Below are 27,966 nucleotides of genomic sequence, written 5' to 3'. Positions count from 1 at the left end.
TCTGGAAGATTTCAGCTTGATTCAGACAGGGATTTGGTGAGGTTAAGGAAAAAGATGCGAAGAAAGGGAAGGACAGCCATGTCTGCTATACCTGACAAATTAATTTGGTTTAGTGTGGTTTATACCTGTCACAACTCAACGAGGTATCTGTGAGAGCTCTTTAGGAACCTTCTGCAATCCCCCTAGAACGAACTTTCTTCCCTGTTTATGAATAAAAGCTTTTTCTGTGTTTTTAAAAGACCTAAATTCTGCTTCTTTGATTCTTAACAGAGGAATGCCAATCGGCTTCTCAGAAGCACTATTGGCCTTGGCTGGTGCACATGGCAGCAAATACAGGGCCTGAAAGTAGATATTTAGTCTAAATCTGCAGGACACCTGGACCCAGCTGAGCTTTGCTCGCCGCACTTGCACGAATCCGCGATTTACAGAGATAATCCTCAGACATTTCAAACTGGGCTGAAGATAGACACATTTCCAGCCCGTGCCATCAACTCCATTCAGCTGGAATAGGTGCCAAGCTTATGAAATCCTCCTGCCTTGTGGTAGACTCCACAGCATGCTTCATTAGCAACCAGCCGAGCAGCTCGCCACCTCCAGCTCGCAGGCATTGCAAACAGTCTGGAGATCAGAGCCCCAAACCTGGGAAGCACAGGAGGCAAGGTTTCAAAGGCAGAGGGGGATTTAGGCAGACAATGCCGGACTCTGTAAAACCTGCTCCCAGCCCCTCTTATCCTCACTCGTTTGAGTGAACGCAGCTGTCTGTCTTTTCTAATTCGGGGGGTACAATGCTGTGGCTGGAAGTGCTAGACATGGCCGTGGCAGTCATTAAAAACAACATATACTAAATTGCCAAATGCCGTTTACCCTGGATAACCTCCTTAGCTGAAACTCTCTGTATCTGCTGGAGCTGCTTTGATGTGTCCTTCTGCTCTTTCAGCCCAGATGTTGTCATAGATTCGCTGACGATAACTGCAAACCGCCTTTGAAACGCGCTCTGGCAAGAAATACTTTCCTGTCCTGTCTCAGATAGGGTCTGCTTTCCCCCCCACACACACATTTTTCTTACTGAGGCCATTGGGATGAATAAAGGCTCTTTGTTCATTTAGCCATTTCTCTGCTTGCTGATGCTTTTATTTTATTTTTTAAAAACTAAGTTGAAATGACAGTGGCAGCAGTTCAATAGATGAATAGGTCTCACATACCACAGTGGCGGCCAGTGCTTGGACACCACTTTCAGCTATAAACATGGACAGTGAAAAGGGGCAGGAGCCTTAAGAGCCCCAGAAATACTTTCTCCCTCTCTTAAGCCCCAGGAAAAATGTAAAAAAATTCTAGTGGGTGAGGAAATTCTCAGATTTTCTCTTGAATGTTATGGTAAGACCCTCTCTTTCAGAGGAGCTGGTACCTTACTCTAGAAGTAGTGGATGCTCATTTATAGGATGAGAGGAAACGGCCTCACGTTGTGCCAGGGGAGGTTTAGATTGGAGATCAGGAAAAATTTCTTCCCTGAAAGGGTTGTCAAGCATTGGAACAGGCTGCCCAGGGAAGTGGTGGAGTCACCATCCCTGGAGGGATTTAAAAGATGTAGATGTGGTGCTTAGGGGCATAGTTTAGTGGTGGCCTTGGCAGTGCTGGGTTAATGGTTGCACTGCATGATCTTAAAGGTCCATCCTAAAAGGCTCTATAATTCTGTGATTCTATAGTGTAGACGCTATAGCCCATGAGCCCCTTAGGGTATGTCTCTGGTGCTCTGGTCTGGGGTGGGTGCAAGACGCCATCTCTGTTGTTACTGGGACAGGTGAGAGTGCGAAATCGAAGTTGCTGAGCACACGTTTCATCCCTTTGGGGCTGACACGCAGCAAGGGCCCCTCCAGGCGCAGGACACGCGGCTCCCGTACGGATCCCGCATAGATCCCGTATAGATCCCGTACGGATCCCATATACATTCCGTATGGATCCTGTATGGATCCCGTATAGATCCCATACGGATCCCGTATACATCCCGTACGGATCCCGTACGGATCCCATACGGATCCCGTATACATCCGGTACCGTACGGGATCGGCGCCCGTCACGGACCCGCCCAGGGCCCTGCAGGGGGCGCCCTCCCGCCCGCAGCTGCCGCTCGGCACTACGCATGCGCAGAGCTCCCGCTCTGTTCCCGCGGCCCAGCGTGGCGGGCGCCGCGAGGGGGCGCCCGAGCGGGGCGGGGGCGGGGGCGGCGGCGGCGGGGGGGCGGGGCCGGCGCTGTGACGCGGCACGGCGGCCGGGCGGGCGCGGCGGCCGGGCGCGATGGAGCGGGCCGGGCGCTGGCTGCGGGCCGCGCTGGCGGGCGGGCGGGTGCGCCGCCGCTTGCCATGGCTGCTGCTCGCCGTCGTCCTGCTCGGGTCCGCCCTCAAGGACGGCGACCTGGTGCCCGAGACGCCCTTGCGGAACAAGCGCAACCCGCTCAACGTGTGAGGAGAACCGCGGGGGGCGGCGGGGAGCAGCGGGCCCTGTGGGCGGAGGGGGTCCCGCGGGGCTGGGGGCGCCCGGTCTGAACGGGAGCGGGGGCTGTGGGGCGGAGGGGGCTGCCCCGGGCCGCCTCGGGGGGCCGGGGAGGCCCTTGGGGAGAGGGCGGGGGGCACCCGGCTGTGGGGCCCGAGGGGGCGGGCGGGCCCCGGGCAGGCGGCGGGGCTCGGCTGGGGGTGGCTCTGCGGCGGGTGGGGGTGAGCGGGGCGGCAGCGGGGTGCGGGCTGGGGAGCTGGTGCTGGCAGGCGGCCGGGAAGCGCTGCGAGTGCGGGGCTGCGGAGGGGCTGGGAGAGGCGGGTTCTGTCGGAGTTGCTGTGGTCTGCAGGGCTCTGAGATTTCGGAGCAGCTGGAGCTTCTTGCCCAGTTTTTGTTGGAAAAGAAGGAATTTTTCCCCTTCTTTATCTCCAAGATAATTCCTCAGGTTTGAGTGAACTGACAGTTACTGATCTAAAAGCAAGCTAAAGGAAATAAGTGTTTTAGCGTCTTTTGTAAAGCAGAGTCACTGCAATCCTTCTCCAGTACTCACGCAATGATCTAACTGGGTTAGTCATTCCTGAAAACTACGTTTGAACGTTTTGAAGGGCACGCGGAAGGCGGCGAGCTGGGCCAGTGCACGTGTGCCTTGCCTGCTGCACATCAGAAAGGAAAGCTAAAATTGCTGTTTTCCCATGTGACTTGGGGAATTTTTGTACTTTATTGATTCAAATTTGTCATTTGGTGACGTGTGGGAGAGGAGCTGCTTTGAGTGTGATTGGAAAGAAAGATTGGCAGGAACACTTAGTGAAATTGATCTTACAGTAAAATCATACTACCGTTCAATTCTCCCTCTTTAAACAGAGGAAGTTTATCTGTAGTGACAGTTCCTGAGGCAGTTTTTTTCCCCACAAATTACGTGCCTGCCGGTTTGCCAGCAGCAATGATGTTAGCAGCCTCTAGCTGCTGTCAGCTTTTAACTGTCTCAATAAAATGAGGATTTTATTTTCAATTACTATTCCATGGTAGCAGCTGTAGTTGCTACACAGATAACACTTCTACTTTAAGAGTAAAGGAGGTTATTAGACATTGGAATGGGCTGCCCAGGGAGGTGGTGGAGTCACCATCTCTGGATGTGTTTAAGAAAAGACTGGACATGGCACTTAGTGCCATGGTCTAGTTGACAGGGTGGTGTAAGGGCAACAGTTGGACTCGATGATCCCTGAGGTCTCTTCCAACCTGGTTGATTCTGTGATTCTGTGATACTCCTCAAAATCCTGGGCAAAGCCCTGATAGTTTTTGTTAGGATCTTAATGAAGATACAGAGCTCTGTTCCTGCTTGGTTTTGTCTTCGATGCTGAGGTGGTGATTAAATGGTGACTGTGTGTGTCTAGCTATAGCTCAGCCACAGACCAGAATTCTGCTGTCTCTGTTTTTCAGCCCGGGGTGTGGGTAATGAGGGGGCTGCCCAGTTCACCTCTCCCACCAGCTGCTAGGAAGCAAGCTGCATTGAAAGGTGCTAATGGGAGAAAGAAGATCATGGATTATGGTCATCTGAACTCATTACTAAATCCACTTGTACATGCTCCACTTCAAGATTTGAAGAGAGAACTAGTCACACAATACTGTCTCCAGCTAAATAGGATATCAGCACATCATTAGCTGGTTTTCAAGATTTTATAGGCATCACAGCAAAAATTTTCAAGGTAGAGAGTGAATTTAGAGATGGAAGGATTTGAATCTGCCAAAGGAAGGCTCTCATCCACTGGAGGAACAGCAAAGGAACAAACACATTATGCTTCTTCATTGATTTTATAAGGTGATAATGAGGAAAAGTTTCATGGGCTGATTAGGTAAAAGAGCCAGCCCTTCTCCTGGCTGTCTTATTCACTATTAAGAAGGTGAGGTTGTGAAGGCCTTTGTAAGCAAAGATAATTGAGATGGGGAGAGAGAGTCAGAGAAAGGGTTACTGTGGTCAGAGTGGCAAGCTAAAAATACATTCTTTGCAGCTGCATTCTGAGTAGGGCAGAGTTGAGTGGGTTTGTAGGGTAAGAGTGATTGCAAAACTGAACTGCAAGTGTGAACGAGAGCTCTAGGTCCGAGGGAGCACTGCCTGGGAAAAGGTTGAAGTACGTGTTTGAGGGAGTATTCAGGTGTTGGGCCTGAGACAAATAGTGGGGAGAGGGTTAGAATTTTAGCTATGCTTCTTTATGTGTGGGGAGGGCACAAGTGTCTAATTTAGATGGTTCCGAACACTGACCTTGAAAACGTCCTTCTTCAAGCACCACCGCTTACCCCAGCTCCTGCAAAGTTTCACACATGCATGTTTCTCTTTTTCTCTGGCAGCTATTTTGTCAAGGTGGCTTGGGCGTGGACATTCTGGCTTCTGCTGCCCTTCATCGCAGTCACCACCTACCAGTTGGCCAAGAGCAAGTTCCTCTACGGACCCACGAAGAGCATTTTGACGGTGCTGCGGCGTCTCAGTGCACTGCTAGTGGGCACTGCCATCTGGTACGTCTGCACCGGACTCTTCATCTATATCGAGAATCTCACCGGCGTGTGTTCTACCTCGGGTAAACTCAGCGAGCCTCGCCGGCTGTATGCCACCAAGCAGGAGTGCCACCAGGACTACGGGATCTGGAATGGATTTGATATCTCAGGGCACTGTTTCCTGCTCTCATACTGTGCTCTGATGATTGTGGAGGAAGTGGCTGTGATGGAAGGCTTGTCCATAGACCAGAACTCTAAGCTGCGTGTTGTAATCAACGGCCTGTTTGTTTCCTTGTGTTTTCTCACCATGATCTGGGTGTTCATGTTTCTCTGCACTGCCGTGTATTTCCATGACTTGAGTCAAAAGCTTCTCGGTGTGCTGATAGGTCTGTCAGCTTGGTATGGGACATACAGATTTTGGTACTTGAAACCCTTTTCTCCTGGACTACCTCTTCCAAATATACCTTTGAGTTCAAAGAAATACAGTTACAGCAGATAAAACAAGTTTTTAAATATTTGGATTTTTCTTTCAATACTGGAGTAGTTGAGTAGGAATGGTTACTGTATTTCCCCTGTAAGGAACAAGGTGATGGGCTGGAGGAAGCCAAATCTGTACTAGCTGATGGCTGGCAGGTGGTAATGAGCTTCTTCCTTGGGAGAAAAGAAAATGGTAGTGAAAGAGATCTGCTCTTCTTCAGGAGCTGCTGACTGACGTTCTCGGCAAAGAAATCAGAAGTTGGATCTGTCTCATTAATAACTGGAGGACCAGATCCAAGGCTGACAGAGGCCTTTGCTCTTTTAAGAGCTCGACTGATCTCAAATTAGTTCTCCCTCTTTCTTTTTGATTTATTTATGTCAAAATACCATGGATGATCCAAACCTCATACTTCTTTTTTTTAATACTCCTATTTGTATTGCTTCATGGGGAAGCTGTAATAATGACAGTGCTGCTAAGTGTTGCAAAAATATCAATACTAGTTAAAGCAGTATATAGCTCTGTTCTGGAACTAGAACATCTCATGTTATCGAGTGTTAAATACACTAACTTGCCACACATGCTTCTTAGCTGTCTGCACCTTCTGCAGCAAAGAGAGTAAATGTGAGATACAATGTCTTAAGCAGACTGTGACTTTAAATTCATGTCTGCCTTTGAAAAGGAAACTCTTGAAAAACAAGCCTTAATTTTCTCCTTATGTGAAGTATCTGTAATAGTATTTTGTCATTCTATTCTTGACACAAAAAACAGACTCCTTCCAGTTTTGCTAAAAAGTCTAATATCAGAACTGGGGTTTTAATTTTTTTTTAAATCTTACAAGTTGCATGCTTTGCAATGATGAGTGCTTTGTGGTACATTTCTCGTAGCAGAACAATGAAATTCTGGTGGTGTGAACAAGTTAGCTTAGCCTACTATTTCCCAAATAGTCTGCTTGATAATGAATGAAACGCATTGTTTATCCTAAGAGCTGCAAAGCTGTGTGCTTGAAGCAATATTTATTCTTGCTTATCCAGCAATATCAATAAGCTACTTAATTTTGATTGCACATAAGGCTGTGGCTGCTTTTGATGTGGCTGGAAACCCACTACTGAATAAAACACTACTATTATATAATGAATAGGTCTGAGGTGGGGTGGGTTTACTCATCAATCAGACATTTAGCATAGTTTTTATCTTGAAAAGCTTTTTATTATTTCATAAAGGCTTATTCATGTCGCAATTGCACAAAATCTGTTTTAACAGCTGTAGTGATGAGCAAGACAGCCAAAAAGGTCTGTGGGCAAGGCTGTGGGTACCGTCCGCTAATCCGAGAGCGGGCTTGGTCTGTCTGTGGCGTTTGACTCCAAGGTGATTATTTTGCTGAATACAGGGTATGATGCACCGTAGTCTAATCTCGGCACATTTCTTTTTGCCGTCTCAACAGCTCTCTTCCAGCAAGACAGCAGTAGCATTTGCAGCAAATACAGCAGTGTTAACTCCACACTTGTGGTCCTCCTCTGAGGAAAGCTGAGTTCACTTGAATTTCCACTGAATTCAGTGGCAAGTGTGAGTTGTTTTGCATCCTTAGAAAGTACAAATCACCTCACAGAAGGAAGCTGTTTCAGGAGGTTGTGTATTTTCTGTCAAGCTCCTCCTTTTGTTTTTGCATGGAATTGCCTTTTAAGCTGACTCTTTGGAAAATTTGCACTGATTAACTCATATTGGGTTTAACTAAATTTGTTTAAACGATGCAAATTCATTTGCAGACATTCTTTTGATGTAATGTAAGTGTGCTCCCGATAGAGTTAAGCTAGACCGCAAGACACGTTCACCATGAAAAAGGATTATATACCCAGAAGGTTTTCTGATTAATTTCATTAGATTTAAGTTTCTATTTTAGGTTATTTTTATGTAACTTTGCTATATAGACAAGGCCTTGGAACAGGAAATGCCATTTATTTAAACCAACTGACTTGCTGAAATTACCTTCAGTCTCAGAAATGTTTTGTGCAATCACTATATGGATATTTCTGTCCACTTCTAACCAGTGTCATACAAACATTTTATTATGGAAGTAAAGTGCGATATGGTTATTCTCAAAACTTTTATTTAAGCAATGAAAGAAAAACACTTGAAAACTTTATCAGTGTTTGTGTCTTTGAGAATCTGTTTCTGATGTCTGTAAAGATACTGCTGCTGCTCTTTGTTTCCCTGGATGATCCGGCCTCACGGTGTTTTTGTGACTGCTGAAATGCATGATCAAACTGACATTGGTAATTCTGCAGTACTTGAATGGGTTAATATAGCACAGATTAACCAAAGTACAGCGTGTAAAAAGAAACAAAACAAAGACAAAAGAGAAAAAAAAAAAAGCCATGCCTGACAAAAGCAAATTTCCTGATGTGTGCCTGTTATACCAGGCAGTTGATTTTGTAGACATGGACAGTTGCTTATTGCAGCAAAGTGAAAGCCTAATCCATTGAAATAGATGGGGAAAGGCTCGTGGGCTGTAATACCGCTTATGAGCTTGGAAATCTCAGCATACATGTCTTTCTCACTACCCAGAGACTATGTGCCAACAAGGTTCCCCTGTGCTCTAGACCTTTTCTTTGCGCCTTTTGACTATTTCAGAGCAACTCTTTGCTTCCTTGCACCTTAACTGGAAATCAAAGGTTGCAAATTTTCTGTTCACATATTTGCCATCACCTTTATCTGACTTCCTTCCCTCCCCCAAATACACTTTTATCATTAAATTAAAAATGCAGCCTCTCTACGACAGATTTGCCAAAGAGAAACAGCGCTGTGAGTAGCTGGATTTCACGTCCTCTGCCAAAGGCACAAATCAGCTGTCAACAGGTATCATTAGTTTCAAGTTTTTTTAAAAAGTGTAACATTTTAACGATAAATTTTCACATTTTGTAGTGAATTCCAAAAGACAGCAACTGTAATCACAAGAAACACTTGGTCTTTTTACCCTTTTTTTTTTTTTTTTTTTGCTTTTCTGCATTAAAGTATTCCTCGTGTTCCTGCAGAGCTGTCTTTACATGTCTGTAGAATTATTTAGGGAATTTTTGTCTCCAACATCTTACTGGCATATTACTTATTTCAAAGTATGTTTGCTACTTTTTCAACGCCTGTCTTTGTCTAGCCTGTTTTGTGGGCTCTTTATCACAATCCTGTCACAGAAGCAGCATTTGGCCTGCCTGATGTGGATGAGGCAGTTCTTGGTCTTGGTGCCTTAAATGTTTGCTGGGGCCAGCAAGGAAGGGAGTCTCAGCTACAACACAGGGGGAAGATTAACTGGATTAGGATCATTTCACTCTTCACTTACCTGGGACTCTTTCAAATGTTTGCGTCACTGGAGGAGAGATCAGGCAAACAGGAAAGTTTAGATCTTTCGTAAGAGCCATCTGAACAGTTCAGACTTTAAACATATCTGAAACTGGGGTTTGATTTTTCCTCAAAGTCTTTGTTCAAAGCAAACTTGTTCCATGAATGCTTCTCTAGTGCTGAATGGTTCTTGGGTTGCCAGTTTATCTGTGTGTACTGAAGCTTAGGTTGTGGAGTGGCTGCAAAAAAAAAAAAAATCTTGTTTTCATGCAAAGTGAGAAACACCCAGTTCTGCTGTACGGTGCACTTTAATGGAAAAACTGCAGGGGCTGCTGTGATATATTAAATGGTTTGGAAAATCAGGCTTTCGTTGTGAACACAAGTCTATGGTCACTTTTTATAGTGAAATAATGTTTTTACCACTGTAGCTTAAAGCAGATCCCTGCAGCTTCTCTGCAATCAGCCTTTTCCAGCTCTTTCCCTTTGATCAGCCTGCATTTATCTCCCTTCACTCAGAAACCTGTTTCCTGGGATTATTTCTTTTCATAGCTTCATCTCATCTCCTGGAGCACAGATTAGTAATAAATGCTCTTTACCTCTGCTAGGCGCATGCTTTCTCTTGATTTTATTTTCCCCTCTTTTAAGTATTTTGCCAAAGCTTAAGATGAAAGTAATTAACACGAGCAAAAAGGCTGTTGTGACTCTGAATTCATAATGAACCACTGTTGAAAGGAGTTGGTCTGTCCCTGTAATGGTGTTTACTTGGAAAAAAGCACAGGAAGCACATGGAAGCAGAACTACACCTGATGTTCTTGAACTCCTGGAAGGAAAGAGAAGGTAACGTGACAGTGGCACTTGGTGCAGCGGTAGAGTTAGCTTTGTCCTCTCCTTGGGCAGCAAACTGCATTCATTGTGAAGAGTAGTTTCACACAGGTGTTTAGTAGGAAATTGTTAATCCCTTTGAATGTACCTTAGTGCTTAAACAAAGTAGACAATGAGAACATAGACGTTACAAGTTGGAGAAGCAGAAATGGAAATGACTCTCAGGATTGAGTGCAGTCCCTGAAATTTCAGGCAATTGTGTAGTAACATTTAGTCTGAAAGATAATTTTTAAACTAGCCTCTGGCCATCACAAAACACAGGCAACGCCATGTGCCTTGTAGCAAGGTGAACAGCTTTCTCGTAAATCTTTGGAACTATAATACGGCACAGGAAATAAGTAGGCAAAGAGCTTTACCAGTGTTTCAGGAGAGCTGAGTATCAAGGGAAAGGAGTACTCAGAAAAATGCCCTTTCTCAATCGTGCTTTTCCTGACAATGTATCCAGTGGTAGGAGGTCTGCAGTTGTACTGTGTATTTCCCGAGTGCTGTAAGGCTGAAGAAAGAAAAGCGTGGAACAAAAGTAAATATAATTGATGACTGTTTTTCATCTTGTATCTCTGAAGCCTTTTTCCCATGTCCCGTCAGCTCATTTTGCAGTTTTGGGTCATGTATTCCCTCAGTCACGCAATTTAATGCATTTAATCTGTGGGAAGCGTTGATGTCAGCGCAATAAATAGGCATATCCTCAATGTAAATGTCAGCTCTCTTCTGAAACCTCTTCCCTGAATCCTGTGCTGCCTCTGTGCTGCGGAGCCTTCCCCGTCTCGTGGGTGGAATAGCAGTGCCGAGAGGTTACGCGCAGCGTGACTGTATTGGTGACAGGCTTAACAGATCGTGACTCAGTGCTGGAGAAAATTCAGCTAAATAGATTGTGGCTAAAAATAGTTCACCATGATGGAGAAAGACGGGCAAAATTAACTGAAAACAAAGGTGATACTAAGCCTGCAGAGCCTGTTAGCCTTATATCCAAGTGTGTGACTTGTCACACCCAACCCCAGCAGGATGGTGCTGATTCAGAATGGCACTCGGGCTCTGCCCTCTGTGTTTTGCAGATTTAGGTGAGCGCAGATTTAATGTGTGCTTGGTATAGTGCCACACTAGTTCTTCTCAGCACGGCGCACCATTGCTCCAGCTGTGCCATAGCCTGGCCTGACTGTTCTGGTTTTTAGAAGAATGGCAGTGGTAGAGGTTTGAGGTTTTTAAGAATATATATATTTTTTTTTTCTGTTGATTGTCATGAGTTGGAAGTTAAGAGACAGAAAAAATGATGCCAGGGTGGTTTTTTGTTTTATTTTGTTTTCTGGGGATTTTTTCACTTGGTGTTTTTTTTTTTCTTGCTTGTGGCCAAGAATCCTCCCTGTTGCTGTTTTGTAGTGGTTGGCTCTGAGGGCATGGAATAGAAAGAAATTGCTTTTGGTAAACAAAAACAGCAGAGTGTTCTGGGAGGCTTGCAGTGGAATGACGTGACCTTGTGATGTGAGGAGCGTGTGCGAAACAGTGCTTAACTGTGCAGAATACTGAGCTCTATGTCAGGAAGTGTCTGCAGCAATATAAAGCACCCTCAAACCTGGTTCTGCTCTCTTCTGTTGCAAAGTAGCTTTATTTGGATAACTCTCCTGGAGCTAAAAAGGATTTAGGTCGCGGGAGAGATGAGGTGCTGGTAGGAAAAGGCTGAGACAGGAGGCAATGAAAGTAGGGGTTAGACGGTGTTGGTTTTAAAGAAAGGCTTCCTAAGTTGTCATCAGTCTGTGCTGTTAGATAGTCTTGCTAAAAATCTCTTGTCTCCTTCATTTCTGAGCTGTTGTGTCTCAGAAGGTGGAAATGGGAGGTGCTGTGTCCACTGATGCAGAGCTTCACAGCCTGTGGGCTCCTGACAACAGAAATGTCTCTGAAAATGGTCACGTATCCCTGGCTGGCTTCAGCAGGAGAGTGACATCGGGGAGTCCAGCAGAGGGGAAAGGGGAGGACAGTAGAGAGGGGTAAAGAAAAGAAGAGCTGAAAGTAGATCACTGTGCAGAGGAGACAGACATAAAAGGAAAAAAACCTTATTGTGAGCTCGCAAGGAGCGGGTGGAGGTTGACACTTTGCTTATTGATGCTCTTCAGCGTCAAAGTCGTGTGGAAATAGAAATAATCTGCTTTGGCGACAGCAGCTGAAGTCTGCAGGTAGAGCCTTGGGCTGCGGCACACGGGTTACTGCAGTCCGCAGCCTCTGCTTGCCTTCGCTGCAGCGATAGACATCTGTGTCCTGACAAAGCAATTGTTCATCTAAATTATTTATGGCATATGTGGTATTCTTTCTTTCACTGTGAGGCATTTAAAGCAGGCTGGTTTCTCTCTGCTTAATCCTTCACAGAAAAGCATGTCAAGTGGAGAGTGAAAGACGATAGTAAATATGTCATTTGGGCGCAGCTGGAAATCAGCATGAGGGGAAAAGATAGGAAATTTGTTTGTTGTGAAGGCACTTTGTCTGAGAATACAAGTTCCAGTATCTTTTCGCTACTGCTTAAAACCTTAGATTCGATATTAGAAGCGGCTTGGTCCGAAACCTCTCTGCTTTATCACTGAGGCCATGCTTTAGGAAATCCTTTAGGGATACAAAATCTGTCCCTGTCCACAAAATCCTTACGCGGATGTTTTCATTCCCATTCATACCTGTGGGCTTGAACTTTCGTCGGGGCGCAGCCTGCTGAGCCTGGGCTGGGGACTTTATTCTCTCCTACCAAGGCAGAAGCAGCTTTTCTACAGACTCGTGTAATAAGAGCAGCTTTGCTGGTAGCGTGAACAGATGTGAAATTACCCTCTTGTCCTCCGCTATGCCACAGACAACTGCAGGTGTGCAGTCACAGTAGTTAGCTCTTAGGTTGTACATTGTTTCCCAGTTCTTTGGTTATTTAGTTTTTAATCCCATATTATCATGCTTTGTCTTATCCTTGGCCCTCTCAAAATACTATTATCATATTATCCCATATTATTTTAATCCCATATATCTCAGCAACCTGAGAGGTTTAGTTGCTGTAATTGCCTGCATTGTGGATCCAGTCTGGGTGCTTGGCTTTGATCTTGATGGCGGCAGTGAAAGTCACAAAATGCAACCTGATGTTAAATATTTTCACTAGCTTTAATGTTTCCTGTTTGCCATTCTCAGGTGGGGAAGTCCTTAATTTATTTTCACAGCAGAAAGCGAGTTTCCTCTTGCTCGAAGGAGCAGCTCTTGCACCATCCCCTTGCCTCCTTAGCCAGGATACTGAAATTGCAGCTGGGTAGTAAGGATGGTTTTTTCATTGAGAAACAGAGCAAGACTTGGCAATTAATTTCTGAGAGGGCCACGAGATGGTCACTAGGTATTCTTAGGCAGCCCTTGATCTCGATTTCTTTGGCAACCTGTGACAGACAGGCTCTGTAGTGTGTTCCCTGTCCTCTGGCAAGCTTGGCTTTGAAATCCTTCATTCTGCATGGAGAGGTCTTCTCCATCCCTTGGCAAGCAAAGGAGAAGGCTGCCAGCCAGCTCAAGACTGACACGTACATTTTCAATTTTTGTTATTGAGTCTTTTGAGCAAAACCCGCAGGACTAAAAAGATTTCGTGAGCTGTAGTTCTACAAATCTGACCATTGGGTCATATTAAACAGCAGCCCCCAACGTGACATGACTGACAGCTCTCACGTGTTGGTCCGAACTGACCAGTGCCCTGTTCCAGCTGCTGGCTCTGTCTGGGTTCCTTATAAGAGTTGTATTATAACAGTGTGCTCCAAAACAAAACAAATGCCTGTTTTATCCAGGGTTTAGAGTTCTGATTTGCTCCATGATTTTAATTTTATTCTTTGCTTTAAAAAAAACCAACCAACCAAACAAACAAACAAAAAAAAAACCACCAAAATGAGGAGCAAAGTACCCTGGAGCAGTCTTGCTGAGCAGCTTCCTTCTGCCTCGTTCTCTGTCTGAAATCCTGGGAACTGAGTATTTGCTCTCCTCTCTGGGTTTCCTGGCCTTGTACCCCCATTAATATTCCTTTTTACACCTGGCATGTGCATTTCATCAGCTTTTGGAGATCACCAGGGAGTGTGTGTGTAGCACAAAGGTAAAATGATGAAATCCTGGTAAAGGTTTCATGTCAGTGTATCTTTATAAATTATTTTGGGGAGTTTAGTGTCAGCTAATGGACCAGCTGAACCATGGGTCATCATGTATGTTCTTACACCTTTCAGATGCAGCAAAAGGCATGACCTCAGGGGACCCTTTGCCTCCCTCTTCAAAAAGAAGCAAAATAGCTATTTATTCCAAAGTCATTCGTACTGTGAAGCAAATATGTAACTGTATTTGGGGGAGTGTATGTCTGTAATGTTTCACTCGGCAGCATCAGCTGCAGGTGCCTGGTCCGCAGGGGCAGGTGGGGGATTTGGGTTCTCACACACCAATTTTAAGTGTGGCCCTAATCACTGTGGGGTAACACAGGTAACACAGCACTTTGCAGCTACACAGGTCATTGTATTCCAGAGGTATCTCAGACCACCCTACACAATTGTGACAAGCACAGCATAAATTTGTGTGTTGTCTGATCTCTGTGTGCTCATCCCTTGTAATTCCTGCTAAATACTCACAATTCCATGGCTGCCAGGTTGTATCAAGACCCAAAGCTCCTGGGAAATCCTGATGCTTTCAAATACATAAAGCTAATTTTTGAGTCGGAGGCAAATGCAATCGGTATTGCTTCAGCCACACTTGGCATACGTTCCCGAGCCTAGAGATGCAGCATGGCTCGCCAGGGATCACCAGAGCGCTCAGAAAACCAGCCAGAGGAGGTCCGAGCAGGCTGAGCGCTTACAGAAATGAGTGCTTTGGAAGAGGAATGCATTTTGTTTCCACACAAATTTTATACCAGTGCAGTATCTGAGAAAGAGCACAAACCACCTGCACATCCCTCTGCCCGCGGACGTGCTTTGAGATAAGACTAGAAGGATGTTGAACACATTTAGAAATGTGAAGCCGTTACTCCTCCCATATGGTTTATTGAGGATCTCAGTTTTCAAAGCATGAGTAGCAGTGAGGCCCGTTATTCTTTCCAACATGCAAAAGGCACAAGAAAGTCATCAATGTGATTCTGTGCAAAGTGTCTCTAAGAAAACACACAGCGAGGAAATGACAGAAAAGAGCCCCCGATGGAAGAGAAAGCCAAAGTGCCTTCAGGAAAGTGCTGAGAAGTTCTGAAAATGGTTGTACTTTTTTCAGAGTCCAGATAATGCTCAGTCGGTGAAAGATGCTTTGCAAATCCGTGAAGGAAAACTCAAGCGACAGAGCCAAAGGGCTTAAAACAATAATCTCCTTCATGTGCCAAAATTCAGGATGGAAGCCAGAATGATTTATCTCAGGAAAAATGTGCGGCAGTTAAAGACAGACATTAAATTCTTTAAAAAAAAGCCCACCGAAACGAGACGTAGAAAGTGGATACATTCTAAGAGCAGCTCAATAAAAAATATTCCTTTCAATGAAGATAAGTTAAAAAATGGATACTTGAAGAACGCAAATCCACCTTGACTGTGACCAGCTACTGCACCCTGCTCCCAGGAAAGCCTCCGAGCACGACAGCACAATGCCTTCTGGAAGAGGAAAGTCCCCACTACCTGCATGTGTGACATGTGGCCAGGGAACAATTTGGAAACACAAACATACAGGACCGAGTCTCCGAGTCCCATTATTGGACTTGGGCATCAGGAAACTTCCCAGGGTCCCCATCTCTCCCACTGCAGCCGGCCGGTGCCGGCGGCCGTGTCGCTTCCCGGTGGGCACGGCTGAGCCCGTGAACCCCTGAGCCTCGCGCTGGAGTTGAATACTTAAACCTAAAAAAGGCATTTACAAGTTGACGTAAATTTTGTTGTTGTTGTCGTCTTATTTCCTTGCAGTATACGTTTCTACTTCTAGACTATGGAATGTTACATTAAACAATATAATTAGTCATTACCTTGCTTCGAATTTCATTACAGTTACTGAGGCTTCATCATAGTTTCACACAGCACAGAGACACCAAACTAAACACCAAGCAGCCAGCACTAGATATATTTTTTCTTTAAGTACCAATAAGCAAAATATCCCATTCCCCCCAGAGATCCCATCAGGAAGGAGGCTCCGAAGAAAGAGGGAGGTTTCCGCTTGACCAGCCTGAAGGCGTTGGGCACCACTGCGGAGAGGAGCGTGGTGTGTATGTCTCCCAAAACTTTCCTGAAGGCGAAGCGTTTTTGTATCCTGTCGAAGAAGGACTGTAGGTTAGGTCTGCTGCCATCTTCCCAGTATTTCTTAGAGAGTCCCAGAAACTTGAGGCGGTGCAGGGTAGCTCCTAACAAGACATCGGCCAAAGTAAAGACGCATCCGCAGAGCCAGAGTTCACACTTCTGCCCTGGAGAGAGAAGTGACAGAGCAGGTAGGGTCAGAAGAAACCTTTGGGTGGACACCTAAAGGCTTGCTCAGAAGATCCACGAAGGCAGGAACATTTGCATTAGACCTGGGGTCTAATGCACCTGGGGTGTTTTTTCTCAGCTCTTTGATATCCCAAGAGTTCAGACCCCATCTACCAGGCTACGTGATGGAGGATATGTGGGGCCACAAAGCTGGGAATAAGAGATGATTGTTTGTAGCCCACATGAAGATACAAATCGCTGTCTGCAAAATGACTCTGTTGCCTCTCTCCCAAGTCAAGAGCAGCAGGAGCTGGCATCCTCCCAGACCCAGGAGGTCCCTGGAAAAGGGCCCTTGGCCCCCCTTGAAGGAAGATGCAGCGCAGTGACCCCTCGGGGAGGGCAGCAGCGTTTGTCCTTGGCTGCACCAGGCGCTGTTTCAGGGGTGTCACGTTAACTTGACCTATTTTAGGGATGTGAGAAATCCTCAGGAATCAGAACCATGTGCTGGCTGGCCTGGCTGCTCTCCTTGTGTGCTGTCAGGGAGGTCCTGCCTCTGTCCCCTATCCAGCAGCGGGGACCCTGCTCCAGGACACCAAAACTGGCAGCACGTCTGTGCTGAGCCAGGCTGTGGGGGAGGCAGAGCTCGGTGTGAATGCTGGGCGTGAAGAAAGATGCTAAAGCACTGACAGCCTCTGATAATGGGTGACCCTGGAAATAACCTCACCAGAGAGACATGCAGGAATAAACCAAGCTGGAAGAAGTGGGCTCAGGCCAGGATAGTGTTAAACGCTCCCCTGATGCCCTTTCAATACTGAGGAGCAGGGCTGGGATGCAGCTAAGGGAGGTGGAGGGAGGTGCAGGGAAGGAAGAACAGAAGAAGAGGCACAAAACCTGGCCCCATCCAGCCTGAGCCCCAGGCTTTGCACCAAATCCTTAATTCTGGGGCTCTTCCACTGCCCTGCAGCTATTAGGGAAGGAGCAAGAGGCACCTTTATTACACCCCTGTGCAGGCACTGGGCTGCCTGCAGGGCTAGGCCAGGGGAATCACTGCTAATTAGCAGCACTCGTTTGTAGCCGCTTGGCAGCCTGCCTAATCCTGCCAGAGGCACAGCCCAAGTGGACAGATTGCCTGTGCCTAATTAGTCAATAAATATTTTCAGTGACTAATGAATCGTGGGGGTGTTGCAGCTGGAGCCTCCTGGGTGCTGCGGGGACCCTGTGGCTGCAGAGGTAAGGGGAGGGGGGCTGAGGTGCCTGCCTCGCTCCTGGGCACCGCTGTGGGCAAAGGAGAAAGCACATGAGGATGGTGACTTTGGGAGAGAGCTGTGATCTGACCCTGCCCCTCCTGGCTCTGGGCTTGCACCCGCTGCTGAGGTCTGGACCCGCCTGTGGGTGCCTTGGGGCAGAAGCACGGGCAAGGGCAACTCCTCCCCTTTGCATCCGCAGCAGCCCCAGCGTGGGCCAGCCTGTCCCAGCCGAGCGGGGTGCCTGCGGCTGGGGGTCACCCTGTGCTCCTGCAGCCTCTCCCACCCTCCTCCTGCCCTGCCTGCATCGCCGCACGCCGGGCCGGCAGCTTGGGCTGCGTGGGAGGAGAGCTGCTGCACTGCGGCTCCTGGGAGGCTGCCAAAGGGCTGGTGCTGGTGCCCGCTGCTGAGAGCCTGACCCGGCCGTGGGCACGGCGGGGACTTGGGGGCCCGGAGCAGTGGGCAGGAGCAGCGCAGGGCTGAAGGCAGCGGAGCACCCGAGGGCCAGCAGCAGCAGCAGACACCCCCTGCTCCGGCACCTAGGACCTCCTCTGAGGGCACCTCATTAGGCTGAATTCTGCTGAGCAGTCCCAGCTCTTGGAGCAGTTAATGAGGGCGTTAGTTGGAGGCAATTAGGGCAATGCAGGGTGCTGCTGTGAATGCATCAGGGCTCTTGGCAAATCCCCAGCCTGGTGCCTTGCAGGGCCTGACCTTGGCACCTCCGAGGGCCCTTCAGTGCGGCCTGAGCATGACACATGGCTCCCCGCAGCCGAGGCCGGCCCCGAGGGCAGGGGCAGCTCTGGGGCCATCCCCCAATTAACTGTGTCTGGGCTCTGCTCCGGACCTGGCGCCGTGGTGCTGGCAGCCACCAGCCTTCCCAGGGCTGGGGCTTCGAGCCCTGCTGGCAGTGGGGACGAGAAGATGATGGCGTCATCCTGGGGTGACGGTGGGACAAGAGATGCCCAGCTGTGCCCATGCATCCCCCTGTGCCAGGACAGCAGGGTGGCTCTCAGCAGGCACGCAGCAGCACGTATTTGATGTCAGGGACAGCTGGTGTCACTCTCTCCCACCCACTGGCATTTGACACAGGTCCTGTAAAGGCTCCCACCCCCCCAGGGTCCCTCACATTCCCGTCAGGTTTCCCTGCCTGCCCTCTGCTGGGATGTGCCTCTGCCCCATGGCCAGGGGGGCTTGGCTGCAGGACACGTCCCCAGCCCTGTGCTTTCGGCAGTCTGTGCTCCTCATGGTGCAAGACCCTGGGGCCATCAGCCATTCCTGGTGTTGCACCTCAGCCTCGTGCAGCAAAATACCCCATAAATGCAGCCCAGCGCCTACCTTGGTACTCCAGTTTCCTCTTCTCCAGCTCGGCCTCGATCTGGTCTAGCACCATCCCCAGTTCGCCAAGGATCTTCTTCAAGTAGTTCACATTGTCGTGCTCCAGGATCTTGGCCTGGGTGGAGAGCAGCGTTAGGATTGGGGATGAATGGAAGGATGGATGGATCCACATCCTCACAACCATGCAGGAACATAAGGCTCCGGGTGCCCATGGAGGGTCCGGGAGTCATGTGCCCCCAGCGCCAAAGAGATGTGTGCGGCTTTGATCCACTTACCATGAGCTTCTTCTGCTTGGAGAGGTAGGGCTCTGATAGCTGCGGCTCCTCTTCATGGTCCAGCTTCATTAGCTCTGTGCTGGCATTCGCTAAATGTCCTGGTGGGAGATAGAGAGAGGGGCTGGGGGGGCTGTGTTTGGCAGGGGTAGGGGTGACCTTGTGTCTGGTAGCAAAGCGCCTCATCCTGTATATGAAACAGTGTTGTGGCACCAAGAAAAACACCCCGGAGACCTAAAGTGAGCCAAATTCACGGTTTGCTGCTGCCGTCCCGCCATACCGGTGTGTGGCTGGGGCATCACACACCCTCCTGAGGGCATGTGGCTTCTGCAGCCCTCCCGTCCGCTCACGGCAGGGCAGAGCCAGCTGCGGGGTACAGCAGATCACCCTCCCTGGCCGTGGCAATCCCAGCTCTGTGGGTTTCGGGGGGGGTTCAGCTCTTCATTTCTTCTGCTGGATTCATGTTAGAGTTGCTCGCAGATCTCTGTCGCTCTCTGTCTCTTACTGTTTTAAGAACATCCCTGAGCTTCCCCAGAACCTGGTTCCTGCAGCTCCATCCCCAGCAGGTCCATCCTTTGGGATGTCCAAGCTGGCTGCCCACATGTGGGTGTGCATGCGGAGCAGCACGGGAGGGGACGCTCCCTCCTGAATGACACTGTCCTGCCCCAGCTTGGTGGCCGGGGATGCAATTCGGTAGCGTAGAGCCCATCGAACACGGGGGAGATGCGAAGGGCTTTGTGCAAGGGAGCTAATGGAGGGAAAGGAGCAGAGTACGTGGAAGAAGAGAGTGTGCAATGCAGAGTAACACCTCAGGGACGACATAAATTACCCAAAGATGGGCTATTCTCTTCCTGCCAGGGACCATCTGTCTCTCCCTCCTTGTTCCCTCCGAGGGCTTGGCTCTGCCAATGTGCGGGTGCAGGAGGTGCCGGGGTGGCAGCCAGCAGCGGGCTGTACGCTGCCACAAAATGGGGAAACTCCCTGTTTTCCAGCACGAGCCTTGAAGCTCGTGCTCACTAAGGCTCCCAGGTGGCTCTCCTGGGGCTGTAACTCAGAGGGAAGCCTGGATATCACCCTGGCTTCATTCCCCTGTTCCCCTTGGGAGAGCCTGGCCCTCAGTTCACCCTCTCCTTGGGACACAGCTACATGGATCTGCCTCAGCACCCACTGCAACGGGGCAGCCGAGCCATCGCCTGGGTGTAGGGGATGTGCTGGGGACAAGGGCACCGCTGGCACTGGGGCATCCCACAGACCTGCCCACAGGTCCTCCATTGCAATGGCTTGGGCAAAATGCCACCAGCGAGGAGGTTTGGACAGGGAGATATTTTTAAGGACCTTGGCAGAGTGCTGGGGAGGTGACGCGAGGCAGACGGGGTCTGAAGCCATCACAGCAGCACCCTTTGGGGAGGGGACGGGCTCTGCACCCTGCATCTGCCCAGGGTGTGGGGGCGGAGGTGACGCTTGGTGACACAGGGAAAGCCGCCTGTGCAGGGTGCCAGCAGAGGCAGGGCCGACCACGAGATACACTTCAGGAACAGCCTGTTCCTCTTTGTGGGTGAGTGCATCCCATTGCAGAGGGACCATCTGTGACCCAGACAGCTGAAGGGACTCGGGGGGTGTGAGGGGAACAGTGTTTGCTACGGGCACCGTTTGGGTCTGGAGCCTAAAGGAGGGGGGAGATGTGGGGCATGTCCTAACAAGGTCACTTTTCTGGCAAGGGACTCTCTCCGGGAGCGATCCTTGCCTTTGAGTTATATTAAGCACGGTGAATGTTTCATGAGCACTTCAAGGTCAGGTACGCAGTCATATGCCAATTCATCCACTATCTGCAGCTCAGTCAGGCTGCGCTCTCCCACCTTTGCCCTTAGAGCTGGAGGGAGAGGGGACGTGCAGGAGAGGGAGCAGATTCATGTGCCCTAGAAGGAGCTGGGCGAGAAGTGTACACACACCATGGGAGCCTGGACACCCCCGGGGTTAGGAAGCTGCTCCAGGGTGCCTGCAGCTCCTAAATTAACTGTGCTTTGCCTTTTCCCAGCTCTGACCCTGCCTGTGTTGGTGGAAAGGGCAGACGAGCAAGGGCAGGGTGGCTGGCCGGGCTGCGGGGCCAAACCGAGCCTAAAGGCAGGGCCGGGGGAGCCACCAGCCCCGCTGGAGAGGCGACTTACTGCGGATCTCAGCGGTCGCGTACTTTGGGATCATGGAGTCGGTGGTGAGCTCGGGGTGCAGGATGCAGCCGTGCGTGTAGGCGTCCATGGGGAGCGAGTCCAGCAGCTCCCGGTACTGCAGCACCCGCGAGTGCAGCAGGCTGCCCGGCTCGGGGATCAGCTGGGTGACGTTTTCTGCCAGGCCAAAGGGAAAGGTGTCAGTAGGACACTCGTTAGTGGCTCGTTAGCTTGTGCGGGACACCAGTGTGCAGTTACCTCTGAGCAGGGCTGGCTGGGGCGGTGCATTAACTCAAAACCGTACCCCACACTTGGCCCTGCGCTCTCCCCGCTGCCCGGCCCGGCCAGGAGCGCATCCAGCCCGTGCCGAGATGGGCAAACCCGCAGGACCGCAGGGATGGGTACGTGTGTCACCACCCAGCCCCTCATCCCCAGGAGCTCAGCATAGCAAGCCCTTCGCCTCTGCAGCCCCTGAATTTGTACGCTGTGGTTTCACATCTCTCAGAAGGGGAACAAAATCTTCCCGTTCTGCAGAAAAGAGCTGAAACACGGGGATTTGGGTTTGGGATCTCCCAAATTATGCACTCATTACACCAATGGCAATGAGGCACCCAGTTCTCTTGGGCTTCCTTGAAAATCCCCTTCAAAATGGGTAATCAGGGAGCTGGTGACCAAAGCAGGAGCCCAGGACATCTTCCCTCCGAGCTCAGCCGGTGCCTCAGCTGCAGGAGCATCCCTCACCCTGGCCAGCTCCGCTCCTCCTCGCCTTGCTGGGCTTTATTCATCTTTGGCAGATGGCAGTTTGTATCCTGCTCTTTTCCAGCTCAAAATACATGGCAGATGACACCACAAGGAGCGAAATGTTGCTCTTGTCTCCCCCAAGAACATTGGGTCTATTTTTTTATGGGATCATAAATGTTTATGGCATTTGCAGACAGCAGTTAACAGGTAGTGTGTAAATTTACCACCGGGACTCGGTACACCCGGTTGCCCACACGCCGTCCGCAGCGTGAGGCTCGCCGCACGCCTTGGGCTGAGGTAAAGCGCATCGGCAGAAGGACTTGGGCAGATATGGCCAATGAGGCTCCTTAATTAAGAGCCTGAAATGACAGTTGTGCCCGGCCCCGCTGCCGGCGGCAGGAGGAAGGCTGCAGGCACAGCCCGGTGACGCCCGCCCGGTGCGGGCACACAGCTCGCCCTGCCCTGGGCCAGGCAGCGTCGTGCTGGCCAGCACTAGCAGCCAGACAGGAGCCAGGGAAATTTTGGCAGCTGCTGTACTGCAAACCTCCTGGCAGCTCTGGTTCGGGGCTGTCTCTGCTGGTAGGCTCCGGAAGGTTGTTCTGACCCATGGGCATCAGTGTCCCTGTCCCCTGAGCGAGGGGAGGGTTTGGTAGCTCCTCCCTGCCCGCGGGCTGCTCGCTGCCTGGACTCCAGCTCTCCGAGTGGGGATTTTCCATCTGAGAAAAGAGACTGGCTGAATGAAATAACAACAACCGACCTACAGCCTGTGTGCTCCTTCACAGGGCTCCCGGCCAGCACCCGATGGGCCGGTGCTGAGGCTGGAAACCAGCACATCCAGAGCGACTGCCCCGTCCGACAGCGAGACAGAGCGACCACAATGAAATAGCAGCGTGTGGCCACCAGCCCACATCCTTCAGCGTGTCCCAGGGAGGCTTTTTGGTGGGACGGTGCTCGCTCTGCCTTTGCACGCCATGGCAGACCTGTGCGTACGGGCTGTGCGAAGGTGGGACGGGGGGAGGCTCAGAAGGGCAGGGCTGGGGCTGCAGCCCTTGGAGGAGCCCCTCGCCCAGGCTCTGAGCAGGGTTGCCACCAGCCAACCCATCAATGGCTTCTTGGCTCTGCTGGCCCGTGTCCTAGTGAGCAGCACCCTCAAAGGTGGCTTATTGGCACCGTTCACTGCTTTTTGGGGGAAAGAAAACCATTGCTCATCACACCACCCTTTACTGGTAGCTGGGTGTGTGTGAGCAGCTGAAAAAGGCCACGCTCCCAGCCAGGGGAAAACACCCCTCAGTGGATACACCTTCTTACCAAGGCGTTTCCAGGCTCTGCTCGGTTCTGCCGGGTGGGTGATTCCCCCTCGGGCCAAGGCCATGCACCCTGGTAACGCTTTTCCCAGCTGGCACGGGTGGGTGATAGCTCGGGGCAGAGCGTGCGTCAGGGAGCGATAGTCTGAGTCGTCCTCCCTCTGCCCCAGACCTTCCCTCTCTGTTTTCTGGCGAAAAGGTCAGAAATTGCACCCAGCTGGAAAACCTCAACGACGAGGAGTTTCCCAGTGCACGGCCAGCGCTGCGTCCCCCTCCCGCCGGGGACAGCCTGTCGTCACATATGCCGGACCACCTGCCCTTGGCAGAGACAGGGCGAAGCGGTGCGGGGACCGCAGCTGTCCCTCGGCTGCCAACGGGCAGGGAAGCGGCTGCCATTCCCCGGGCTCCTCCGGACCGATCCCGTCCCCGGCACGAGCACCGTGCCTTCGCCGGGTGGCACCAGCGTGGCAGGGCCGGGAGAGGACAGGAGCTGAGCTGGCAGGACGCCCTTGCTTCGGGAGCTATTTTGAGATGGTTTTGATGTCTCTGTTGCAAAGGGGGATGGATGCTGGGGCGAACGTCGTGCTGGCACAGCCTGAGCTCCCTGCTCAGCTTTCAAGCCTCCCCGGTGGAGCGTCCCAGCCTGCGAGCCCGCAGGTTTGGGGAATGAGGGCGAAGGGACGTGAGATGTGGGGAGGGGCTGCTTGCCGCAGCGGCCATGCAAACGGCCACCTTCGAGTGCCGTCGCAGCATCACAGGGCGCCGGGCTTGGCCGGCCGCTGGCTGCAGCCCTGCTCCAGGGGAATACGAGCTTCCCTCTCCTGGCTGTCCCTTCCTCTGGGTTTGTGTCACATCATCCTCCCATGGTCCCCAGCACCGCTGGCTTTCTGTGACTTTAAAGAGGCAGTTTTCTCTGAGGCACAGTGGCACAGAGGATGGCAGGGTCCCCTGCCCACGGCCGGTGGCACAGGGCTCATGGAGGAAGGGGAGAGGGGCAGCAGCATGCGGCTCAAACCCACCTGCTCTCAGCGGGGCCACTTACCAGGGCTTTTATACCCTTACCAGAGGCCAAAGTACAAAAGTGGCCAAACCCAGAAGTATTTCCACAGGTCATGCCCCAGCTGTGGCTCTGGTGAGATGCCACCACGCACAATGGGGATGGGGGAAATGGTCCAGTTTGGGATCGTGGCCTCCAAGGCAGAAAAAGAGGGGACCCAACTACACCCCCCCTGCCCCAGAGCCCCCCAGCAGCACTTCCAAGGGATATCTGTGGATTTTTGCTGGAAATCCTTCATTTTCATGGGGAAATGTAGAAGTTTGTGGAGGGCTGGTGGCTTGCTGCTCTTCTGGGTTAAAGCTGAAACTTTAAAGGACAAAGTGGGTGTACTTGGCGAACAGCATCTGGATTAGACCTGAGTTTCCCCCAAGACACAGCCCACCTCGCCTTACCTCCCGTGAAGTTCTTCTCCATGTAGTCGATGATCTGGTTGTAGTCGCTGATGATGTTGTCCCTGTGGATGATGACGGGCACCTCCTCCCCCAGGTTGAGCCGCATGAACCAGGGCTCCTTGTGCTCCATCAGGGGCATGCTGACATCCCGCTCCTCGCAGGGCAGCCCCTTCTCCGCGATGACCAGCCGCACCTGGGGCGAGACACCGGGGAGAAAGGGCTCAGCCCCATGCACCAAGCCGGCCCTGAGAGCCCTCGAAGCACCCCGAGAGCCCCACTGCCACCCCATCGCACCTCCATGGCCCTCCTCTACCGCCTAAGCACAGCTACATGCCAGGACACACCTTGTCCTGCACGAAGCCAAGCAGCTCTTGGCATGGGGCAGGTGCAAAATCCAGGCAGCCGAGCGAGGATTTCCCTTCCCAGCAAACAGGGGAGACCCGATCCCATCCTAACTTTGCGGGATCACGGACCATCCTCCCTCTGGTCGCTGGTGGCCCATGAGACAGGCCAAGGGGCTGGAGGGCTGAGAGCCCATCCCTTGGTGCAGGTGGAGGGAGGCAGCAGCTCCCCAGCTGGGGGGGATCAGTGATGCTGCTGCAGGTCCCAGCATAGCCCAGCACATAACTGAGGAGGAGGAGGAAGAGGAAGCAGAAGCAGAGGCTGCAGTAATGCTACGCTTTGCACCCAGTGGGTGCTGCTGCCTGGCTGAAGAAGGTCTGGATGCTAACTCAGGTATGCCTTGTTCTCAGGGGTGGGCTCTGGCTTTACCAGGGCAGAGCAGGGAGAAGGCTCCCTTCCATGGAGGGTTTCGAGCAGCCCCTGCAGCCGGCACAGCATCCCTCCTCCTCCAGCCTGGGGGCATTGCCCACTGCCTCTGCACCTCTTGTGCCAGACCTGCTGCCTTCCTCTTCCCCTGCTCTCCTTCAGCCCCGGCCCAGCGAGCAGCACCCCTGGGGTGACATGCCCCCATCTCACAGGTGGGAAAGCCAAGTCCAGCAGTGCGGAGGGGCAGGGGAAGGCAGGAGAGGGGCTGGATGCAGGGCACCATCCCCATCACCCACGGAGAGCCCTCAGGGCTGGTCCTGCTGCTTTGCTCTGTGCTCGAGAGGGTGTTGAATGTGTGCTTAGCGATGGCATTTTAAGCTTCTGGGTTATAAAAACCTGACGGTTATGAACTAAGTATGTCAAACAGGCAAAAAAAAAAACCCTCGGGGGATGTGAGACAGCCACGTTTTACAGAACCACTGAATGAGGGAAAAGCACTTGTTTTCCTCCAACTACCAGCAGCTAAAAATACAGCTTAACAAATATAAGCATTTCTATGGGCACTTCAGAGTTCCTGGGGAATTAGTCATTAATTATTTACAGGGCTGGCAAATTAATTTTTTCTTTAAAGTCAAACAAGGAAAAGCCTGTGTCCCCCGACTGCAACTTGCTCTTGGCCTTTTCCTCCCAGCTGATGGATAAACCCTGGGCAGGACCACCCAGGGCATCTGTCCCCGATGTCCCTGTGCTTCCCTGTTCTGCTATCGCAGGCTGAGGCCGAAGGCCTGGCAGGAAGCAGCTGCGGGGCAGGAGGGCTCGGCTCCTGGGGCAACCCCGGTGCCTGTGGGCGAGGGGACACCTGCCCCAAGGATGGGTCCCAGCCAGGGGCGATGAATCATGCCCGAACCCCCCAGCTGGTCCCCACAGTGCCAGCATCTTGTGTAAAAACCCAATGCTGGCCATAAAACTCCCCAAATCCCTTTGCAGGCAGGGCCAGATCCCGGTGGGGGCTCAGGTTCCCTCCCACGACCAGCCCTGGCACTGTGGAGGGTGGTTCCGAGCAGCTCCTGGGGCAGAGCAGGAAAAACTTCACCTGCAGCCGGCTTCAATCGAAAAAACCTCCTCTCAGGGGGTTCCCGTGCAGCCCCCGCTCGGCCATGTCCATCGCACCAGCTTGTGCTCATCCGCCTCCCAGCAAACGCTCTTTCCTTGCAAGCGACCCCAAACCCGAAGCTCGAAGCGGTGCCAGTGGGTGCCGTGGCTCTGGGTGTGCCCTGCCCTGTCCCCAGCCCCACAGGGGTGAGGCCAATTGTAGGACACCCCGTACAAGCAGTGCCTCAACCACTGCCCCCCCGTTGCTGGTGGCCAAACAAGCAGGACAAAAAGGAGCAGTGAGCCCAGCGCGAGGCCGGGAAGCCAGGCATGAGCATCCCTCGCTGGTGCAGATCGGGACCCCGTTGTCACCCGCTGCCGGCGGCGAGGCCGACCATGTGCAGCCACCCCGCCGCGCTGGGCATCCTCCCCTTCCTCTGCGCCGCCGAGCAGGAACACGCGTCTCTGCCCTTGGTCTCTCCCCGCCGGGCTGCGGGGCGCAGGGGGCCCTCGCACCGGGGGATCTTTGTGTTCCCCCACCCCTCTGAATAGCCCGTTCCCCACGTAATGCACATGGCATGGGAATGGCGAGGGGTTTGGGGCCGGGAGGAGGAGGTGGGATTTGCTACACGGCTGCTGCGCTGCAAAACGAGCGTTTGCTATTGCCTGGAAAAGGGGATTTCTCGCTGTTGAGCCCCATGAGCCTTGTGTGGGGCCGGGGCACCCCAGGAACGGGATTTCCAGGGCGCTGCTGCAATGTCAGGGGTAAATGGTCGCTGCGTGCTGGGGTCTGCCCCCCGAAGGAGCCCAGCTCGGGGGCTGCCCCCCCTCTCCCGGGGCCCGGCTCAGCCTTTGTCTGCGCCCCTGGCCACGCCGGAGTGGGGCTGTGAGCGAGCACAAAGCGAGGCGGCTCCCTGTGCGAGCCGCGACCCCAAAGCTGAGCAGGATTTGGCTGAGCCCCCCCCATCCCCTCCCCTGGTTGATGCTGTTAAAATGCAGAACCGCAGGTACAAAAGAGCTGCCCGGCCACACACTGCTGCTCCTGCCAGCCCTGGGGACCAGCCCCTCGTTCTCCATCCTCCCCAGGCGAGGGGATGCCCTGGGGACTGGAGGTGATTCTTCCCCGGGAACCCAGCCGAGCGATTATGTTTTTGTACCTTTTGTGAGCTGAAGGACTGGGTCCAGTGGTACAAAACCAGTCTGTCCTGGGATTTGAGAGCGGGGTCTGTCGGGTCCTGGTTTTCCTCTCCTTCTGTGGATTTCCCTGCGTCGTTCTCCAGCGCCGAGATGGGCCACCAGCTGCAGTTGGTGGGAGTAACATTATTGGGAGTCGCCATGACAGCCTGCGAGCGAGCGGGGAGAGGGACGAGGGAGCGAGCGGCGCTAGCCCAGCATCACATGGGCTCCTGCCAGCAGCATCACTCCCGGGGCAGCTCCATCTGCCCGGCCGGGGTGGGCAGCGCGGGGCGGTGGGCGCCGGGGGGGTCACAGGAGAGGATGGTGGCAGCAGCGGCGGTGGCGTGGGTGAAACCGCAGCCCGTCCCCGCTC

General features: G+C 51.9%; 2 protein-coding genes and 1 long non-coding RNA gene across 6 annotated transcripts in view; 2 read left to right on the top strand and 1 right to left on the bottom strand.

Annotated features, from left to right (window-relative positions):
* Positions 1 to 2,292: 2,292 nt before the first annotated feature.
* On the top strand, positions 2,293 to 7,592 carry FITM2 (fat storage inducing transmembrane protein 2). The gene is made up of 2 exons (XM_068416336.1): positions 2,293 to 2,456; positions 4,831 to 7,592. The coding sequence occupies exons 1-2, from the start codon at positions 2,293 to 2,295 to the stop codon at positions 5,471 to 5,473; spliced, it is 807 nt and encodes a 268-aa protein (XP_068272437.1). The 3' UTR covers positions 5,474 to 7,592.
* Positions 7,593 to 15,526: 7,934 nt separating this feature from the next.
* Positions 15,527 to 27,754, bottom strand: GDAP1L1 (ganglioside induced differentiation associated protein 1 like 1). 4 transcript variants are annotated; one of them, XM_068416434.1, is made up of 6 exons: positions 27,575 to 27,754; positions 24,558 to 24,777; positions 21,067 to 21,240; positions 18,905 to 19,002; positions 18,630 to 18,744; positions 15,527 to 16,049 (listed from the first exon to the last, which is right to left on the bottom strand). In XM_068416434.1, the coding sequence occupies exons 1-6, from the start codon at positions 27,752 to 27,754 to the stop codon at positions 15,706 to 15,708; spliced, it is 1,131 nt and encodes a 376-aa protein (XP_068272535.1). In that variant the 3' UTR covers positions 15,527 to 15,705. The 4 variants fall into 4 exon arrangements, with proteins under 4 accessions (XP_068272535.1, XP_068272536.1, XP_068272537.1 ...); XM_068416435.1 differs by having other exon boundaries at positions 24,558 to 24,750; XM_068416436.1 differs by lacking the exon at positions 21,067 to 21,240 and having other exon boundaries at positions 24,558 to 24,750.
* Positions 20,267 to 27,966, top strand: part of LOC137672302 (uncharacterized) — a 15,475-nt gene continuing 7,775 nt past the window's right edge. Inside the window, exon 1 of the long non-coding RNA XR_011049567.1 lies at positions 20,267 to 20,456. This is a non-coding gene — a long non-coding RNA (uncharacterized lncRNA). The remainder of the gene's footprint in view (positions 20,457 to 27,966) is intronic.

Source organism: Nyctibius grandis, chromosome 19 (assembly GCF_013368605.1).
Source record: "Nyctibius grandis isolate bNycGra1 chromosome 19, bNycGra1.pri, whole genome shotgun sequence".
NCBI lineage: Eukaryota > Metazoa > Chordata > Aves > Nyctibiiformes > Nyctibiidae > Nyctibius > Nyctibius grandis.
This window is presented reverse-complemented; position numbering and strand designations above follow the sequence as displayed.

Coding starts and splice junctions, on each gene's coding strand:
- FITM2 (XM_068416336.1), top strand. CDS start 2,293: ATGGAGCGGGCCGGGCGCTGGCTGCGGGCCGCGCTGGCGGGCGGGCGG. Junction 2,457..4,830: donor AAGCGCAACCCGCTCAACGT/GTGAGGAGAACC, acceptor TTTCTCTGGCAG/CTATTTTGTCAAGGTGGCTT.
- GDAP1L1 (XM_068416434.1), bottom strand. CDS start 27,754: ATGGCGACTCCCAATAATGTTACTCCCACCAACTGCAGCTGGTGGCCC. Junction 24,778..27,574: donor AGTCCTTCAGCTCACAAAAG/GTACAAAAACAT, acceptor CATGGGGCTGAG/CCCTTTCTCCCCGGTGTCTC. Junction 19,003..21,066: donor CGCGACCGCTGAGATCCGCA/GTAAGTCGCCTC, acceptor ATCTCCCACCAG/GACATTTAGCGAATGCCAGC.